This window comes from Halichoerus grypus, chromosome 3 (assembly GCF_964656455.1).
Source record: "Halichoerus grypus chromosome 3, mHalGry1.hap1.1, whole genome shotgun sequence".
NCBI classification, from domain to species: Eukaryota; Metazoa; Chordata; class Mammalia; order Carnivora; family Phocidae; genus Halichoerus; species Halichoerus grypus.
The window spans coordinates 180,705,889-180,723,908 of record NC_135714.1 but is presented as its reverse complement, the minus strand read 5'-3'; the positions used below and the strand labels follow the sequence as shown (position 1 = coordinate 180,723,908).

Here is an 18,020-nt window from a genome sequence, read left to right as displayed (position 1 = left end):
CCCTGCTTGTGTTCCCTCTCTTTCTGTCAAATAAATAAAATCTTTAAAAGAAGAAGAGGAGGAACCCCGAGGCGCCGTGCCCAGGACCCAGGGCGGTGTTTGCCCTGAATCGCCACTCCCCCTCCTGTTAAGCACGGTCTCTGTGTCTCAAGTTCGTTAGCACAATCACTATCCAGTGAACATCTGCAGCCAGTAAGGGACTGTTTGGGCTGCTAAGGATACAAGGGTAAGAAAAGCAAACAAAATCCTTGCCTGCATGGAGCTGACCTCCATTAACAGGGGGAAGATGGGTCATAAATCACTAAGACACACACTAGGTCAGGCGGTGAGACGTGCTCTGGGGAAACTAGCAGAGCGAGGGAGGGGCTTCGTGTGCCACGGGGGAGCACGGGGCTCGGGGTCAGCCTGGCGCTTACGGTCAGGCAGCGACCCAGGGCTTCCCCAGATTCATACGGGCTTCCTTGTTCAGAACAGGCTCGCTTGACTCAAGTTTAGAGAATAATTGAACCTCTCCGGTCTTCTTGCCTTCCCCTTTGCTGAGTCCAAGTGAACAAGCTTGCGCACAGCAGGCCTTCGCTGGGCGAGGCGTTAGGGGAGCAGAGAACGCCCCGCAGCCGGCGCGGTGTCGCCCTGGTCCTGAGTCCCGGAGCCCGGGGTCTGTTCGGTTCTTGTGTGAGCTGTAGGGATGGGCCCGAACGCCTGCACCGTGTCCGCGACTGGGGACCCGTCCAGCCACTGCCGTGCCCTCCCCGTTCCGTAAGGGAAGGCACCACAGCCCTCTGCTCGCCACACGGGCGCTGAGTTCACCTACGCGCCGCACCTGGTAGGACGACCCCGGGCGGTCCGAGCGGTGATTTCCCTGCCTTGGCCCGTCCCCTGAGCGTATGCACCAGGAGAACTGCCTGACGGTCCCTGGAGGAAGTTAAAAGAGGGTGGCCGAGTATGAAGACCCGGCCATGGGGTCTTGGCCCCTTCACGGGGCAGGTGAGGGCCACCTACAGGAGCCCCTGCCCCACCCCCACGCCGCACGCGCCCGACTCTCGGCTGGAAAGGGACATTCGGAAGGCCTGCGTGCTCGCTGTAAGGTTACAAGTGCACACATTCAGACTTCCCTGCGGTGTTCTCTGTTCTTTGCGGAGTCGTCTTGGGGGTGACAGACTGGCCCGTGTGTGCTCCCTGTCCACGGGGGCAGCCCTGGTGTGCGGACAGGTGCTACTGCTGTCCTCACTGCAAAGAGCAGCCCGGTGACAGTGCCCCGTGCTCCTCACCCACCGGTCCGGAGTCACCCCGATGAGCTTCAGCCCAGACGCCTGGAGGGATGTGGCCATGGGTGGGACATCCTAAGCAGCAGGTGCCCTGAGTGCCGCGCCGGTCTGGCTGTCCCCAGAGGTGCGGGAGGTGGGGAGAATCTGGGGGAGCTGATAAGTTTTATGTACAGAGATGAATATTTCGGGGCACCTGGGTGGCTCAGTCGTTAAGAGTCTGCCTTCGGCTCAGGTCATGGTCCCAGGGTCCTGGGATCGAGCCCCGCATCGGGCTCCTTGCTCAGTGGGGAGTCTGCTGCTCCCTCCGCCTGCCGCTCCCCCTGCTCACATGCTCTCTCTCTGACAAAATCTTTAAAAAAAAAAAAAGAAGATGAATATTTCTTTTCCTGTCCTCAACCCAATTTTCACTAGGAAACTGGAATTACATCTGTTAATTCTTTCATAATGTTTTTAAAGTGGAAATCTGGGCAAAACTTTCTTTTTCCTTAGTTCTGAGAAGAGAGATGTCCTAGGAGGGCAGTCTTTCCTTCCGGCTCCCCCATAAGCCCAGCGGAGGGTCTCAGCCCAGGCCCAGCCTCCCTGCCGAACCCCAGGGGGGCATCTTCCCGTGCCAGCAGACCAGGGAGGCCTCTGTGGGGAACTCGGGGTTCGCGGCAGTACCCTGTGCGCTCCTGGTCACGAAGCCCCGTGTGCCCGAGTCCGCCTGTCTGTCTGTAGGCAGGAGGGCTGAACACGCAAGAGATGTTAGCAGGGAAGAGGGCCCTTGGCATCCACGCGCCGGGAGGCCGGCGTCCTTCCTTGGCTCCAGGAATTCTCATGAAAACCAGCTGGCTCAGAGGCAGTCATGCCTGCGGAAGAATAGTAAAAATTTATGATCTTCTGGGTCTCGGCACCTTCATATTTCAAAATTCTCAGACCCCTGGGAACAGGATGTAGTCACAAATGTTTCCTCTTAGTTTTTGTTTTCCAGAAGGTGCTTGGAGCAAAGTTGAGCTCATTGATGCACGTGACAGCACAGGATCCTCCTGGAGAATTGCTTTTGTGGCCTGGGGCTGACCAGCGTTGTTACTGTGGGCTGAGGCAGCTCCTGGAGCTGGATAGGTTTGGGGCGCTTCCTCTCTCTGGGGGGCTTCAGGTCCTGCACCTCTCTTCGACAGGGCTCTTGAACAGGCCTGGGGGTCCGGCCCTCGGAACTCGGCGCGGCTGCCTTGCCTCCTGGGCTGGGTGGCCTGCTGTTGCCGCAGCTTCGCCCTGGCCCGTCCCCCACGACGGACACGCGCCTACTCGGGTGAGCGTGTGAAGACCGCGTCGCCCACAGCACACTTGGGTCCAGGGTCCCTTCCCCTCCAGCCTTGGTGCCAGGGAGCCCTGGCAGCCACACTCCACCGCCGGGGCGCTTTCCCTCTGACCAGGCCCGAAGCCCGTGGTCCCCATGGGGAGCTCCGTGCCACTGGTGTGGTCATTCTCACCGAGCACTTGTCCTCAGCTCCACCGTGGCGGCCTTGGGCCCTTTGCCACTGACTCTCCGTTCTTTGCTCACAGAACAGGCTGACCTTCGGAACCCAGGGAACCCCAAGGGCAGACCAGCGCTGGGGTTGGAAATGACAGCACACCGTTAATGGGTGATTTCTTTCTCCATCCCAGGTTCCAGGTGTGTGATGGTGGCTGCAATCTGTCTTGTGGGTATTAATGCAATCTTCACTGGTGGTTGCTGTGCTCAAGCCGTTCTCCCAGACTGGAGCATGCTGGTGAGTCCCACAGTCAGAGGCCGGACAGGCCCTCTGGGGAGGCAGCGTGTCCTGGGCAGGGCGCGGTGATGGAGACAGTGTGGTCGGGACCGTCACCCCAGCAGCCCCGGGGATGGGGCCCAGCAGTCTAGGTGTTACCACCTCCCCCAGGTGATCCTGGTGGGTGCTCTGGGTTGAGACGCTCTGGTACAGAGCACTGGGGTCAGGGGTTTGCTCTCCATGATCTCGTCCAGCCACAGCGTGCTTAGGGAAGGGCGTCTGGGAGGGCGGGGGGGGGTCCTGCAGACCCTCCGCGCACACGGTGAGGCCACCTGCACGTGCTCAGGCCGCAGCCATGGAACGAGCCATTCCGCCATCGGGAATTTACAGATAAATGACACTTTCCCCTTTTAAACCCATACACCTTTTCTGGAAATTCACCATTTTGGTGAGAATCTTTTAGAGATAGTATGTGTATTCCTCCTGACTTCATCCACTTGTACTGAATACAGTGTAGCCCTCTCGGTGACACCGAGACGTGTGCGTGAGCCTCTTTGGAAAGAAGAGTGGTTGTCCTTGGGCACAGGCAAATGAGGCAGGGCTCTCGCTGGACTCCTCCAGCCTCTGGGCTTCCTGCCGGCCGGTGATTTTGGTGATTGTTCATCTCTTTGAGCGGTCCCTCAGCTTCTAGTAGTAAGCGTAGTCTAAAACAGTAACGTAGCGTTCCCGCAGGTGACCGGCCGCTGGCTGCCACACAGAGGGGCTACCAGGCTCTCTGGAAAACTTGGCCTAGAACAACAGGAGTACCAAGGGCAGGCCCACAGCGGTTATGTCTCGGCCCAAATAAGGTGGCAAATTTCATCCCTACAAGGGGCCAATGAAGAAAAGATGAGTCAGAAAGAGGGCAAGATTCCTGCTAAGGACAGAGAACCAGGCAGATCTAGCCAAGGAGGTCATTACCGCATTCTTGGGACTTAGGTAATTTCTTGCTCTCAGAGTAGAGCCCATCCAGAGGCAGGCACGTCGTGTGTGCCCCAGCGGCCTGCACTTGGGGTCTTTCCTCCCACTGACCAAACTTAACAGGGAAGCGTTTTCCACATCGTGTAGGGCAGCTAATGTTTAATCCCACCAATTCCTTAGCCTTCTAATTTATTGGGTGGTTCTTTTGTCATGGTTCTTAATAACAGTGCCCACACTATTCTTACCAATATTATCACCCAATAAAACTTTTTTTTTTTTTTGAGAATTTCTTTTATTTGAGAGAGCGAGCGAGCAAGCACGAGTGTGAGTCGGGGTGAGGGGCAGGGGGAGAGATAATCGATCGAGCCCGGGGCTCGATCTCACAACCCTGAGATCATGACCTGAGCCAAAATCAAGAGTCCGAGGCTTAACTGACTGAGCCACCCAGGGGCCCCTGGTAAAACCTGCTTAAAGGACAAGATTTTGTTGGTTTCCCCCCACACCACACTCTGGCACACTTTAAACCAATTAAAATCTACCCATGTAATTTTTTGGAAGCAGGTTAGAATAATGATTTTTTTTTTTTTTTAATGCAGTAAACGAACCCAAACATCCGTAATTCCAGGCAAATGCAGATGAGCCCAGTCAGGAAGCACAGCGGCCGGGGCACGCACGCGGTGACTTCATTTAGACAATGGAAGGAGCAGAGAAGGGGTGGGGGTAGCGCTGGGACTCGGGGCGGCCGGCCAGCACGGACCAGACGCGCTGGAGGGTGCCTTGGCACTGGCCATGTTCCGCGTGGGGCTCACCAGTTCCGGGGCCAGCGTGGGTTACAAGAGCAGGTCTGGAGGTGGCCTGCTGGGCGCGCGGCGTGAGTTCCTGGGGCGGAGGGGTGCGCGCGTGTAGGCGCAGGTGGGGATGTGTGTTCAGAATGGGGGGCCGTTTCCAACTACAGGAGACTGTTCTCCTGGAGACTAGCCTGTGAGCCTTTTAAAGTGTCACCTAGGCTTTTTATTACAAATTCATACCGGTATTTGGTTTTTACAGCTATAAAATGAAAACTATGTTCTGTGTCTATTGGGAGTTGAGTAGAGGGGAATATTCCTTATCTGACTTTCGGTAAAAATGAATACATTTAGAGAAACTCTTGGGAAAGAAATCATTAGTCAGTAGGCCAAGTGTATGTAGTAGATGGGGGAAACCGAATTTTTTTACTGCTGGGAGAAAGAGCTCGGGGCTGAGTCGGGGGAGAGCAGGCCCCGTCTGGTCGGGCGTGGCAGCCAGCGAGCACCTTGGCCCCAAACCCAGCAGCAGCTGTGCCCGGTCCGGAGGGCCACAGCTGATCTTTTTGATCAAGGACAACGGACATGAAATGTTTAAGAATTGTAGGATATTCTTTCAGACAGCAGCAGACATTCTCCATGGTCTTATACGGGACAGTTGCGACCCGCCTCCGGCGAGCTTTGTTCCATCTCTTTTCCTGCCCTGTCTCTCCGGTGACCGCCCTTCGGGAAAGGCTGTGAGCAGAAGCTGCTCAGCAAACAGCCTGACCCTCTCCCACCCCGCCCCCATCCTGCCACGGTGCTCCGTGTTCCCGGATGTCTCTGTATTCTGTTTAAAATGTCCTTGTTAATACATTCCAAGGTTTGAACTCCGTTCTTAGCTAAACCCCTTCCTTGTTTACAGGGACTGAAATAGCCACATTCTGACCTTCTGTTCAGTCTGGGAACATCTATGGCAATGGGGACGCATTCTTTTCCCATGTGAGAATTACATCTCCGCAGCACAGTTGGGGAAAAGCTCGGGAAACTATCAGCTCTCATCCCCCCCTTCTCTTTTCCCTCCAAAGCCTTCCTCATCGGCTGGAATGAGCCAGCCCCGTGCACCCTGCTTCCTGCTCCAGAGTCCAGGAAGAAGAAGGGGGCAGAGTCCTGGGAGGCCAGGGTGGGCTGCTGAGAGCCCAGGGGCAGCTGGAGGCCCCTCCCCCCACGGGCCGCTCGGGAAGGCCCCCATCAGGGCCAGAGCCGCCGCAGACACAGGCTCCGGGTGCTCAGCCGGGGCGTTATCCAGACTCAGGAGCCAAGTCTCAGTGCCACGTGCCATTAACTGTCCGTCGTTCCCATTTCCTTTCCTGGCCTGCATATGGGGGTCTGAAGTTCTGTGTGCAAGTGACTATGGGGTGGAGGGAGGACGACGTAGTCTTAGGGAGGAAAAGAATCCGAGCTAATCCGTGAGGAAGCGAAACAAATGGCGTGGACAGTGAGGACTCTAGTTAGCGCCGGCGAGAAGGCCCTGCTGGGGGCGCGGGGGGCTGCCCGAGGGCTGGGGAAGCGCTCGCACGGAGTTCTGAGAGCGAACAGCTTGTAAGACCAGGAGGAGGGTCTGTGCCGCGTGTTCTTGTCCACAGTGGATTATGACCGGGCTTTTGAGGGCCTGGGGGGATGTGTTAGGGGTTTGGGTCTCGGGGAGGCAGGGGGAGGTGTTTTCAGAATCTTTGTCACCTGGCTGCCCGCGGCAAAATGAAGGGTCCCATCAGAAACGCGTAGCAGGGGAGGCGAGCCCAGGATGGCGACAGCGGTGTGGGGAAGTGACAGTCAGCCGAGAGCGCGGGGAGAGCGCAGGGCTGGGTGGAGGGACGGACACACAGGCGGAGGGGGGCGGGGGCGGGAGCGGGAGCCTCGTGAGGAAGGGAAGGTGGGGAGTCCGGGTTTAGATGCGGTGCCTCTGCGGTCATGGCAGAAGTGTCCACGGCAAAGCTGACAGGAATGGGGACAGTTGTCCGGGAACTGGCTGTGGAACCAGAAAGGCCCGGAGTAGCAACGTGTGCTTGCCCAGAGACGGTCACTGAGCTCTCCAGAGGAGAAGGCCCCCCAGCCGGGCGCCTGCGCAGGGCCGGGGGCGCCCACGGGTGTCCTTGGCCTGCCGTGCGGCAGCTGTGCTTTCAGCCTCTGGTGGGAGGCGGCGTCCGCACGCGGAGCTGGGGCTGCTGCCCGGGGGCGGCCTCGGAAGGAGGCCTCGGCAGCGCGGGCCCCTTAAGGCTCCCAGAGTCCGAGGGCGGCCGAGCGCCGTCCCCTGTGAATTGTTCCAAAGTAGAACAGCCGTAGGGGGACTGCTGTTCCTCAGAAACCGTTTCCTGGAACCAGCCCTCAGCTTGGGCTGCTGGCCCCTGGTCAAATTTGGGATGACGTGGGACTGTCGTCCCAGCGTCTCGTATCCACTCCGTCTAAGCGGGGTTCCCTCTCTGCGGCCGCTGCCTCTTCCCAGTCTGGGGGGGAGGCTCCTCGGCAGTCGGAGGGCCCGTGAGGTCCCGGTTCATTGGGAAGGCCAGCTGCTGCGGCCCCAGATACTGCCTGGCGCCGAGGCCCCTGCCACCCACCCAGGGCTGCTCCAGGCCACACACACCCGGTGTCCCCGCTGGGTACAAGTCGGGGGCGGCAACAAGATGCTTTCGAGAGCGGGCCCTTCTCCTGGCCCTGCTCACGGAGCGGCACGGGTCCTGTGACATGTGCCCAAGACGGGGTGTGACCGGCGACGCCCCTCCTGTGCTGGGCTCCAGGGGGAGGCAAAACAAAGTGGGATTTCCAGAAGGCGTTTCTCTCCTCCTGCATTCCTGGCCTGTCAGAGAGCTCTGCTGAGAGAGGCCGCAGTTGGGGGAGGGGGGGGGCGCTGCAGGCTCCCGGAGCTTGATCTGGGAGCATCTCCAGCCCCAGGCCTCTCTAGCTGGGCCTCTCCGTGCAAAGCATAAACTGACGCACTAGCACTAGGCAGCTAGCGGCAAGGAGCTCGAGAGAGGCTGAGCGGTACTGGAAGATGACAGGTGAGGCTTGCACGTCCAGATCCCTGCCCTCGAAAGCGGCGCCCCAGTCTCTCCCGGGGGAGATCGTTCCGTGAACCGTAGCTATGTGGTCATGAGGTTGGGTCTTCTGACTTGCCCTTTATTTCTGCCGTCACCTGCACACGGGCTGTGCCAAGATATTCTGGGTCACAGCGTGGGTGCCCCAGCTCAGTGAGGGCCTGGCATAGATCGGATTTACCAAAATCGTCCAGTTCGTGCTGTTTGCGAGTGTTCGTGGGAGGTTTCTCCAGGAGTCGCTGCCAAAGACACATCCTCCCAAAGAAGTCTAACTTAGGATGGTTCGATGGGGTGTTAGTAATAATGCTGTTTTCGTTATAGCTTCTTCCCACACCCAAATAAGCAGTTCCCTGCACAAAATTCTAGTGTCTGTGGAGTTACTCTGCCTAGACCTTTCCTACCACCCGAGATTTGAGTCTGACGTGTTGGGAAGACGGCAAGAGAACAGGGACAGAGCAATAGTTGAGGCTTTACACAGGTGAAGAAAAGCGCGGGGCCCGCCGGGACTCTGCAGGTGGCAAAGTCTCGGGGATGATTCGAAGGCTTTTTTTCTTTTTTGCCACAAAGCAAAGCACAGGCAAGTGCAGGGGAAGGAGGTCTTGAAAAGTTTCTGGTGAGAGAGAAGTATGTCCTGCCCCCGTGTCTCTGGGGAGAACGGCGCTACTCTGGTGGGGGGTCGTGTTCTGGGCACGTACACACGCGTGTTTGTCGGGAAGCCCCCCACAGCCTGGGGGAAGGTGAGCGCTCCCCTCACCCACGTTCTTTCTGTTTCAGGCTTGAGAACACCTTGCCCAGTTTTGGTCCCTTCAAGACTTTGCCACAGCCTCTGTCACACATCTGTTTTTCTCGAAGAAACAAATATAATAAAAATGTTTTACTCTTTTACACTGTATAATTTTAAGAAATAGTGTGTTACTTGTGAACGCATGGTCTGACATTTCTGTACAGTTTGGAGATATTTTCAAACGAAACATAAAAGATGTCAACAATAAAACCAAGAGAGTGAGTATTTTTATACCAAACATTTTAAGTATGAGAGAATGGATGATCTTACACTGGGTTGGATCACAATTTTTGTGCTTGACTTTTGAATGCTTGTAATTAAAAATAGATATTTTTTTCCTCCAAGCTGCATGTTTGAGGCATGTTTTTAAATATTACAGCATTTCCAGAATCGTATTGTGAATGTATAGCCGTCCACCTGCCTGGCCTGAGTGCAGGGTAAGGCAGGAACAGAATGGCGAGCTGCAGCCCTACTAGGTGCATGCCCCCCCCCCCCCAGTGGGACGCTCCCGCGGGACAGTCAGAAGCCCCCAGGAGCTGCTACGGCGGGGGCAAGCTGACAGCTAGACGAAGCAGCCTTGCATGGGCCCGCGTTCCTGAGCAGGGTGCAGCTCCCGAGGGGCCCAAGCACACTGTGCCCGGGGTGGGTTCTGCCCTTATCTGGGGTTTCTCCTGCTCCCAGCTCACCCTGTGAGACCCACTGAGGCCCACCTCCCAAGGGAGCTGGCTGCTGCAGGCAGCTCTTGTCTCCCGAGTGGGAGGACTGCGCTGGGGCATCCCCCTGGCCCGAGGAGAGAGGGCGCGGCCCATGGGTGATTGCAGCGGATCGGGTGGTGGAAGCGGACCCCTCCCCGGAGTCCGGCAGCTCAGTCTCTCCCCCTTGTGGTAGAAGAGCCACGTGTGAAAATAAACTGACCTAAGAATTTTCGGCTGCTGACAGAGCTGACCAGATACTAGCTTGCTTAGTCTCACCTTGTGCTGAAGACCAGTGTTTTAGTGATCATATGGTGGTTCTGGGGTGGGAGCGGATTATTTTCCATTAGAAATAAAGATATCAAGAAGCTTTTAAAGGTCATCATTACAAAAAGGGACAAGAAGAGCCAGTGTTGAGGGAGGGGCACGTCCAGCAGGGCGGGGGGTTGCTCCGCTCAAACCCGGCCGCCGTCTGCAGCGCCCCCGGCCCCTGCAGAGACCCCTGGACTCTCGTTTCTAAGGAAAACTGCACTGCCGCACAGTCTACTATACTTTCATAAACTGTGTAAAGATACTTTTCTATTGTCATTTTTTAAAAATAAAGTGCTTTTTCCAGCTGCCACACCATTGCTTGGCACATTCCTTTCCGCAAGATCAAGCAGGAACATTCCCCCGCCCAGCCGGTTTCTTTCCCGTTCTCAGCGCTGACAAAGCTGAGGACCGAGGGACTAAGGAACAGGAGAGGGATGGGACAGCCAGGGAGCAAACCTCTACAAGTGCTCAGCTGGGGCCCCTGGTGGCACATGGACGCCTCAGGCCCCTGGCCCTCACTGACCTGGCAGGAGGATCCCCCTTTTGATGCCTTTTACTGCACCTGCCAGACTCCACACCCACATCAGCCTGCAGAGCTGCAGCTCAGGATGATCTGCGATCTATGAAGGGTCATTTATGGTTTTCTGCCAACGTCAGGGAGAAGCCAGGCGTTGATAGCCATGAGGACAGTGATTATCACCCACCCCTCGTCCCCCGAAAGGGAGGGGGGAGAATCCACAGTGCTCCATTCAGAGTAACACCAACAACTAACAGTAACCATTAACTAGCCTTGGCGGGCACTGCCGTTTACATCCCTTTTGCAAGGGAACCATCCACCAGAAGCAGGTCCCAGTCACGCTGTCCTGTGTCTGGGAGCGTCCGTATGACCGTAGAAGACCAATCTGCAGCTTGCCTCAGCCCATCTGGGACCTGCCCCGGCTGGGGCAGCGGACGGGACAGGCAGCTTGCCCCGAAGGAGATTCCCTTCCTCTCCAGCCTGCCTTGGGCCACTCTGCTGACGACCATAGGTGATATGCAAGTGCCAAGGCCGGATGGTACTTACCAGTCTAGTGTGAACGCCAGGCAGATTCCCACTGACCGGTGAAACACCAGCTTCGTGACCGTATGAAAAATGGTCTTTTCTGTCATTCTGTTGAGTGGGAATACTGTCTTGTCTTTTGGAATTGGGAACTTGGGATAAGAAAAAGGCAGGTCTGTTCGTTCCTTCTGCTTCTGTGCATGATGTCCCAGGTGTGCAGATCCCCAGAACGTGGCCACTAAGCCATCTGGTTACTAAGTGATCCTTCTTGTTCTCTTGTTCACTTGTACCTCTTGTGAGCACAAGACTAGCTATATAAAGCTATAAAACTGACACCTGAAATTAAATACTATGCCTTCCACCTCTGGGACAAAACTGCTAATTAATTTGGAAAAGAACCTTAAAACTTCCAAAATGAAAGTTACACTTGCAGATAATCATCCAGGTTCACCAGACCCAGCACGTGCATAGATGTTGGACCTACTGGCAATCACCACCCTCATCTGTGAGGTACGCCCAAAGCCCAGGATCCCATGGCATCTTTGGGTCCTGACTTTTGTGACGGAAGGAACATTCTTGAGAATGGAGGAGGCGTGGCTGATGTCCCTGAATTCTGTATCTCTACACAGGTTTCGGGGCGACAGGAATCCACTAGCTACTCACGAGGGCTCGGGCAGGGCATGCTTAGTGTGAGGAGTGTGTTCGGATTTCCCCGTGTTCCGCACCACTGGGGTGTCCGTATGTTGAGTAAAAAGGGCATTCCTACCCGGTTGGAAGAGTGGCAGCACGTGGTTGCTCTTGACCTTCAACCCCAGATCCGGCGCCCTCTCTCGATACCACACACTTCCAACATCCTTAGAAGGCACAAGAACACTTGTTACTAGAGAGGCATTATCTGAAACCGTCCTCAAGACGCCTACGCTCAAACACACTGATGATCTTGGGTCGTGAGTTCGAGCCTCAAGTAGGGCATACGGATCACTTTAAGAAATGTGCACTCATTCGACACAACACTCCTGGGACAGCACAGGGTCACATGATCCAAGGTCCAGTCAGTGTAGACATGGGTCCCAGAAGTCCTAGGCCCCGCCCTCCCCCTGCCTCCCACGGAACACCTACTGGGACAAGCCCGGGACAAGCCCAGGACAAGCTCACAAAACATGCCGGAAGGAACGTCACGTCCTACGTGAAGCCCCGAGGACAGCAGTGCATTGCTGATGGGCCGTCACTGCTGTCCACACGACACCACTCCAGCCTTGCCACACGGGGACTATGCTGGCCGTGGCTTGTTAAGAAAACCCAAAAAAGCCTCAGAAAACCCAAAATCTTCCTGGCAAATGAAACCTATAAAAATAGCAGCTACGGGGAAGAGGGGACACTGAGTCTCCGCTGTGCTGCAGAAAATCGTCATTAGCTGGTAGGAATTGGGGAATTTATAAATCCAAATGCCATAATCCCCCATTCAGAACATGGTTTGTCTGCTTGTGACCTCAAACAGCTCCCCAAACAAATCGAGGACTGCGTGTTCGCAGTGCCTTCCCCGCGAGCGTGGCCCGGAAGCAGTGGGTACCCCCGCACGGCCTTCTCGCGGGGACTCTGCTCCCGGGCTGCCGAGCCCCTCCATCCCCAGGTCCCACCGCCATCTCGCCACACTGCTAGGGGGTGACGGCAGCGGCTGGATGTTCATGATTACGTTTTGTCCAGGCACAACTACATTTCTCTTAGCTCTCTCCTAAAAGCCTCGAATGATTGTCCCTCAATTACAGATCAAAACGCACCGCAGATTGTCTTCACCTCCGAAATCAGCCAGCCACGCCCACTCCCACTTGCTTCTAGATGGCCAGCAGGTCCGGCAGAGATGGACAGCAGCAAGAACGGGACTTCCACTCTAACCTGAATTTCGAGTGGGTATGTTTTTAGACACCCAGAAGAACTGGTAAAAGACGTCCTTTTTAATGCGACACAACCGGGGCCCTCTCACAATTTCCCACAAAGACTACATCTCTCACCATGTGTCACCAGGTGCCCCAACACCCAGACCACCAGAAGGGGGTAGATGGAGAAATTTCTCTTCCACGTAGCAGGCAGAGGGGATCAAGGCATAACACAAAAAATTGCAAGTGAACGAGGTAAAGCTACAGAATTTGCAGGTGTGACAATTTAGCAAAATACTGCATTTCTATATCTCAATTTCCTCCTTTCTGAAAGGAGTTTAGACAAAAGAAATCAACATGCCAGTTTGTAATACTGGGAGCACAGGCTTAGCTCGAATCTACTACTAACACACCCAGCAGCGAAGCATCTGACCTTAGACCCTGTGATGGCGGCCGCCAGGTATGTCTCCTTGCAAAACAAGTGTTTGAGATGCCCAAAATGCATTTCCAGACCTAACCAATGAAACAGGATGGTGACAGGTGACATCACCAAATGGCGACTTAGGTCATTCCTGACTTTGCTCCCCGGCACAAGAACAACAACTATACAAGGACAAGACCACTGAGAGAATTCTGGAACACAAGGGGGAGGCTGAAGCACCCTCCTGCACCGTGGAGACCAAGACAGACCGTATCAGAAGAATAAAGGGAGCAGCTACTCACTGTCTGCGCCTCCCCTCCCCTTGGCCTTACTTCCTCCGGTGGGAAAAACTGCCAGGGTGGCCAGCAAGCTTCCCAACATTGTGGGTCACTTCTTAGGAGCACCAACTCGGGTCCGGCTGCACCAGGATTTCAGGGGCATCTGCGGAGTTTGACCACTGGGAATCTGACAGTGACAGAGAAGGGAGGAAGGGCTTGCAACAACCAGCACTCAGATCTTGGCAGCCCAAGCTCCTACCTGCAGCTCCCAAGCAGCAGTCCCAACCAGTGGCTCTGTTCATCTGCAGAAGGAAGTCGGTGATGCGCTCTGACCAGGGGGCTCAGTGGGGAGCAGGGCTGCCTGATCTAGGTCCTCAAATGAAGCGATTTTCCAGCCCTGGAGGGAGTGGAGCCATAAGCCTGCCCAATGCTGAGTGTAGCTCTTGACCCTGCCTGACCGGAAAGTCCGGCCAGGATACGTGGAAAGCTGCACAGCCCATGACGCTGAGTCTGGGAGGCAGGCCTCAGGAGTCTGCAGAGCAAATGGGCCTGTTTGGCCAGAGAACTTGGGATGCGTTGGCTTGAGTCAAGACAACAGTCTTACTGACCTTGAAGCTCCTTCTGCTGAGCCTGGGCAGGGAAACGAATCCATAGCCCTACCCACTGCTGAATATAGCTTTCAGCCCGCCCACCAGGGAACCTCACCAGAGCACACAGGGAGCTGCCTGGACCACCCAACAGCCCTGCTTACCATAGCACTTGAATGGAGAACACAGAGCACACTCCCCGTCCACAGGGTAAAACCATGGGCCCCGACTAGCCAGGGAATTCAGGGTACAGTCATGCCTGACTTGGGCACCAAACACCGAGCCATGCAGGCCCTGGGGCCTTGTGCTGCTGCCCGAGCAGGGCGGAGAGGCTAATTCGTAGCCCCACCTGAGTATAGGACCCAGTCCTGCCCATCTAGAAAGCCTGACCAGAGAACCCAGGCAACTGCAGAGTCCATCCTCTAGACTCACTTTGGCAGGGAACCAAGCCAGCAGTCCTATCCAACACCCCCGGCCTCCCTGACCTCAGAGCTTGGGCAGTGGCTTCATCAAAAATAGAGCTGATAGCAAGCCCTACCTGCTCAATGATGTTACTAGCAGACACATCCAGAAGCCCAAACTAAGCTGACTGATGAGGAACTGTCTCTGCTAAAGTAAACATGTACAGTCCAAAAGAAATGGAGATCTACAAACTGTCCAAGACTTCAAAATAATCCTCTTAAAGTTTAACGAATTACACAGACAACAATGTCAAAAAACAATAAATGAACAAAACGAGAAGTTCAACAAAGAAACAGAAATCCCAGAGCTGAAAATACAATGACTGCACTGAGGCATTTAATAAAGAATTTCAAAAGTAGAAGAATCAGCAACCTGGGGGAAAGGGCACTAGAAATTATCCAGTCAGAGGAGCAAAAAGAAAAAAGAATGAAAAAAGAGTTAAGAATATCTATGGGATTTACTGGACACAATCAAAAGAAACAATATTCATGTGATGGGAATTCCAGAAGATGAAAAAGAGAGTAAGTATATTTAAAGCAATAATGGCAAAAGACTTTCCAAACCTGGGAGAGAAATGGACATCCAGATCCCTGAGGCCCAAAGAACTCCAATTAGGCTGAACCCAAATAGGGATACACCAAGACACATTTTTAAAAAATCGTCAAAAGTCAAAGAATTTTGAAAGCAGCAAGAGTAAAGGAAATTACAAAGGAACCCACATAAGACTATCAGAGTATTTTTTTTTTAAGATTTATTTATTTATGGGGTGCCTGGGTGGCTCAGTCGGTTAAGCATCTGCCCTCAGCTCAGGTCATAATCTCAGGGTTCTTAAGGGCTTCCTGCTCAGCAGGGAATCTGCTTCTCTCTCTGGCCCTCCCCCCGCTCGTTCTCTCTCCCTCAATATTTATTTGACAGAGCGAGCACGGGGCAGGGCGGGGGGGGGGGAAGAGGGAGAGAGAATCCCAAGCCAACTCCACACTGAGCGCAGAGAGCTCAATCTCAATCTCACAACCTGAGCCAAAACCAAGAGTCAAACGCTTAACCCACTGTGCCACCCAGGCACCCCTAATCAGAGGATTTCTAATCAGAAAAGTTTTAGGCCAGGGAAGAATAGGATGACATATTCAAAATGTTGTGGGGGGGGGGAAACTATCAACCAAAAAGTCTATACTTGGAAAAGCTGGCCTTTAGAAATGAGGAGAAATACTTTCCCAAACAAAAGCTGAGGTGGTTCAACATCACTAGACCTGCCTAATAAGAAATGCTAAAGGGAGTTCTTAGGAGGGAAGTAAAAAAGATGCTAAGTAACACTGAAAAAACACAGAAAGCATAAAACTCACTGATAATGGTAAATACAGTCAAAATTAGATTCTGTAACATAGTAATAGCAGTGCATAGTTCACTTACAACTCTAGTTCAAAAGTTTAAAAACACAGAAAAAAAGAAACATAACAATAATCTGTTATTAGTTACACAATATTAAAAATATGTAAACAATATCAATAACCTAAAGTGTGAGCAGGAAGATAAGTATAAGTGTAAAGTTTAGAAATCCTATTGAAGTTGTTATCAGGTTAAATAACGGTGTTATAATTTTAAGATATTTTACATAAGCTTCATGGTAACCACAAGGGAAAAATGTACAGTGATTACACAGAAGAACATGATAAAGAAGTCAAAGCATACTGATACCAAAGGACATCAAAACACAAAAAAAGACAAAATTTGAAACAAGGAACAATGGATCTACAAAACTACAAAAATGGATCTAAAAAAAATTTAACAAAATAGCAACAGTAAGTCTCTACCTGTCAATAATTACTTTAAGCATAAATGGATTAAATTCTGCAATTGAAATACACAGAACACCTTGACTGTATTAAAAAACAAGATCTAATGAAATGCTGCCTACAAGACACTCACTTTAGCCTTAAAGACACACACAGACTAAGATTGAAGGGATGGTAAAAGATACTTTAAGGAAATGATATCAAAAACAAAAAAAAGGAGGAGATATATATATATCAGACAAAATAAAACTCAAAAATGGTAAAAAGATACAAAGGTCATCATAGAATGATAAAGGGGTCAATCTTTCAAGAAGATAAAACAATTGTAAATATTTATGCACCAATATCAGAGGACCCAAATATATAAAGCAAAAACTAACAGAGCTAAAAGGAAAAATAAACAGCAATATATTAATAGTTGGGGGCTTTAATACCCCACTCTCCACAATGGATGGATCATCCAGACAGAGAACCAGTAGGAAACAGATCTGAACAATACTTACAGACCAAATGGACCTAACAACCAAATATAGAATGTTGTATCTGACAAGAGCAAGCTACATATTCTTCTCAGGCACACAGGGAACATTTTCTAGGATAAACCATATGCTAGGCCAAAAAAATAAGTCTTGGTAAATTTTTTTTTTAATGATTTCTATTTGGGGCACCTGGGTGGCTCAGTAGTTAAGCGTCTGCCTTCGGCTCAGGTCATGATCCCAGGGTCCTGGGATTGAGCCCTGCATCAGGCTCCCTGCTCAGCGGGGAGTCTGCTTCTCCCTCCCCCACTCCCCTTGCTTTTGTTCCCTCTCTGTCTCTCTCAATGTCAAATAAATAAATAAAATCTTTAAAAATATATATTTTTTTTTATTTGGCACAGAGAGAGTGTGTATGTGTGCAAGAGAGCACAAGCAGGGGGAGCTGCAGAAAATGGAGAAATTCACCAATACATGGAAATTGAACACTCTCCTGAACCACCAGTGGATCAAAGAAATTAAATGAGAAAGTATCTTGAGACAAAAATGGAAACACAATCTACCAAAACTTATGGGATGCAGCAAAAGCAGTTTTGTTTTTTTTTAATTTGAGAGAGAGTGCACACATAAGCAGGGGGAGTGGCAGGCAGAAGGAGAGGGAGAAGCAGGCTCCCTGCTGAGCAGAGAGCCCAATGTGGGACTCGATCCCAGGCATGACCTGAGCCAAAGGCAGATGCTTAACTGGCAGCCACCTAAACACCAGCAAAAGCAGTTCTTAAAGGGAAATTCACAGCAGTAAACACCTACAGTTAGAAACAAGAAAGACCTCAAATAAACAACCCAACTCTAAGCATTAAAGAATTAGAAAAAGAACAGTGAGCCAAAAGTGAACAGGAGGGAAGAAATAATAAAGATTAAAGCAAAAGTAAATATGATAGGGGCACCTGGGTGGCTCAGTTGGTTAAGCATCTGCCTTTGGCTCAGGCCATGATCTCAGGGTCCTGTGATTGAGCCCCATGTCAGGCTCCCTGCTCAGTGGGGAGTCTGCTTCTCCTTCTGCCCCTCCCCCTGCTCATGCTTACTCTCTCTGTCTCTCTCAAATAAATAAAATCTTAAAAAAAATTAAAAAGCTAGATGTGAAAATTTAAAAAAAAATTAATATGATAGAGAACAAAAAAACTATAGAAAAGATTAACCAAAGAGATGGTTCTTTGAAAAGATAAAATGACATTTAGCTAGACTAACCAAGAAAAAGAGAGATTGCAAATCAGCAAAATTATAAATGAAAAAGGAAACATTACAACTGATACCACAGAAGTACAAAGGATCCTAAGAGGCTACTATGAACAACTGTACACCAAATTGGACAACCTAGAAGAAATGGAAAAAAATTTTTGTTTTGTTTTTGTTTTTCTAAGTAAGCTCTATGCTCAACATGGGGCTTAAGTCAGGACCCCAATATCAAGAGTTTTGTGCTCTACTGACTGAGGCAGCCAGGCTCTC

At 52.2% G+C, this 18,020-nt stretch overlaps 1 protein-coding gene across 9 annotated transcripts in view; it reads left to right on the top strand.

The window, feature by feature from the left end:
- The window catches only part of RBPMS (RNA binding protein, mRNA processing factor), a 169,761-nt gene extending 160,962 nt beyond the window's left edge, over positions 1 to 8,799 (top strand). For 3 of the 9 annotated variants that reach the window (XR_013446640.1, XR_013446641.1, XM_078069662.1), the window contains 3 exons: positions 2,423 to 2,553; positions 2,910 to 3,013; positions 8,580 to 8,799. Coding sequence is in view for 2 of the 9 variants with exons in the window: in XM_078069662.1 (XP_077925788.1) it covers positions 2,423 to 2,553; positions 2,910 to 3,013; positions 8,580 to 8,585 (241 nt within the window). In the remaining 7 variants the exon portion in view is untranslated. The remainder of the gene's footprint in view (positions 1 to 2,422; positions 2,554 to 2,909; positions 3,014 to 8,579) is intronic. The other 6 variants (XR_004921927.2, XR_004921928.2, XR_004921929.2 and 3 more) reach the window with 2 other exon arrangements.
- Positions 8,800 to 18,020: the final 9,221 nt, after the last annotated feature.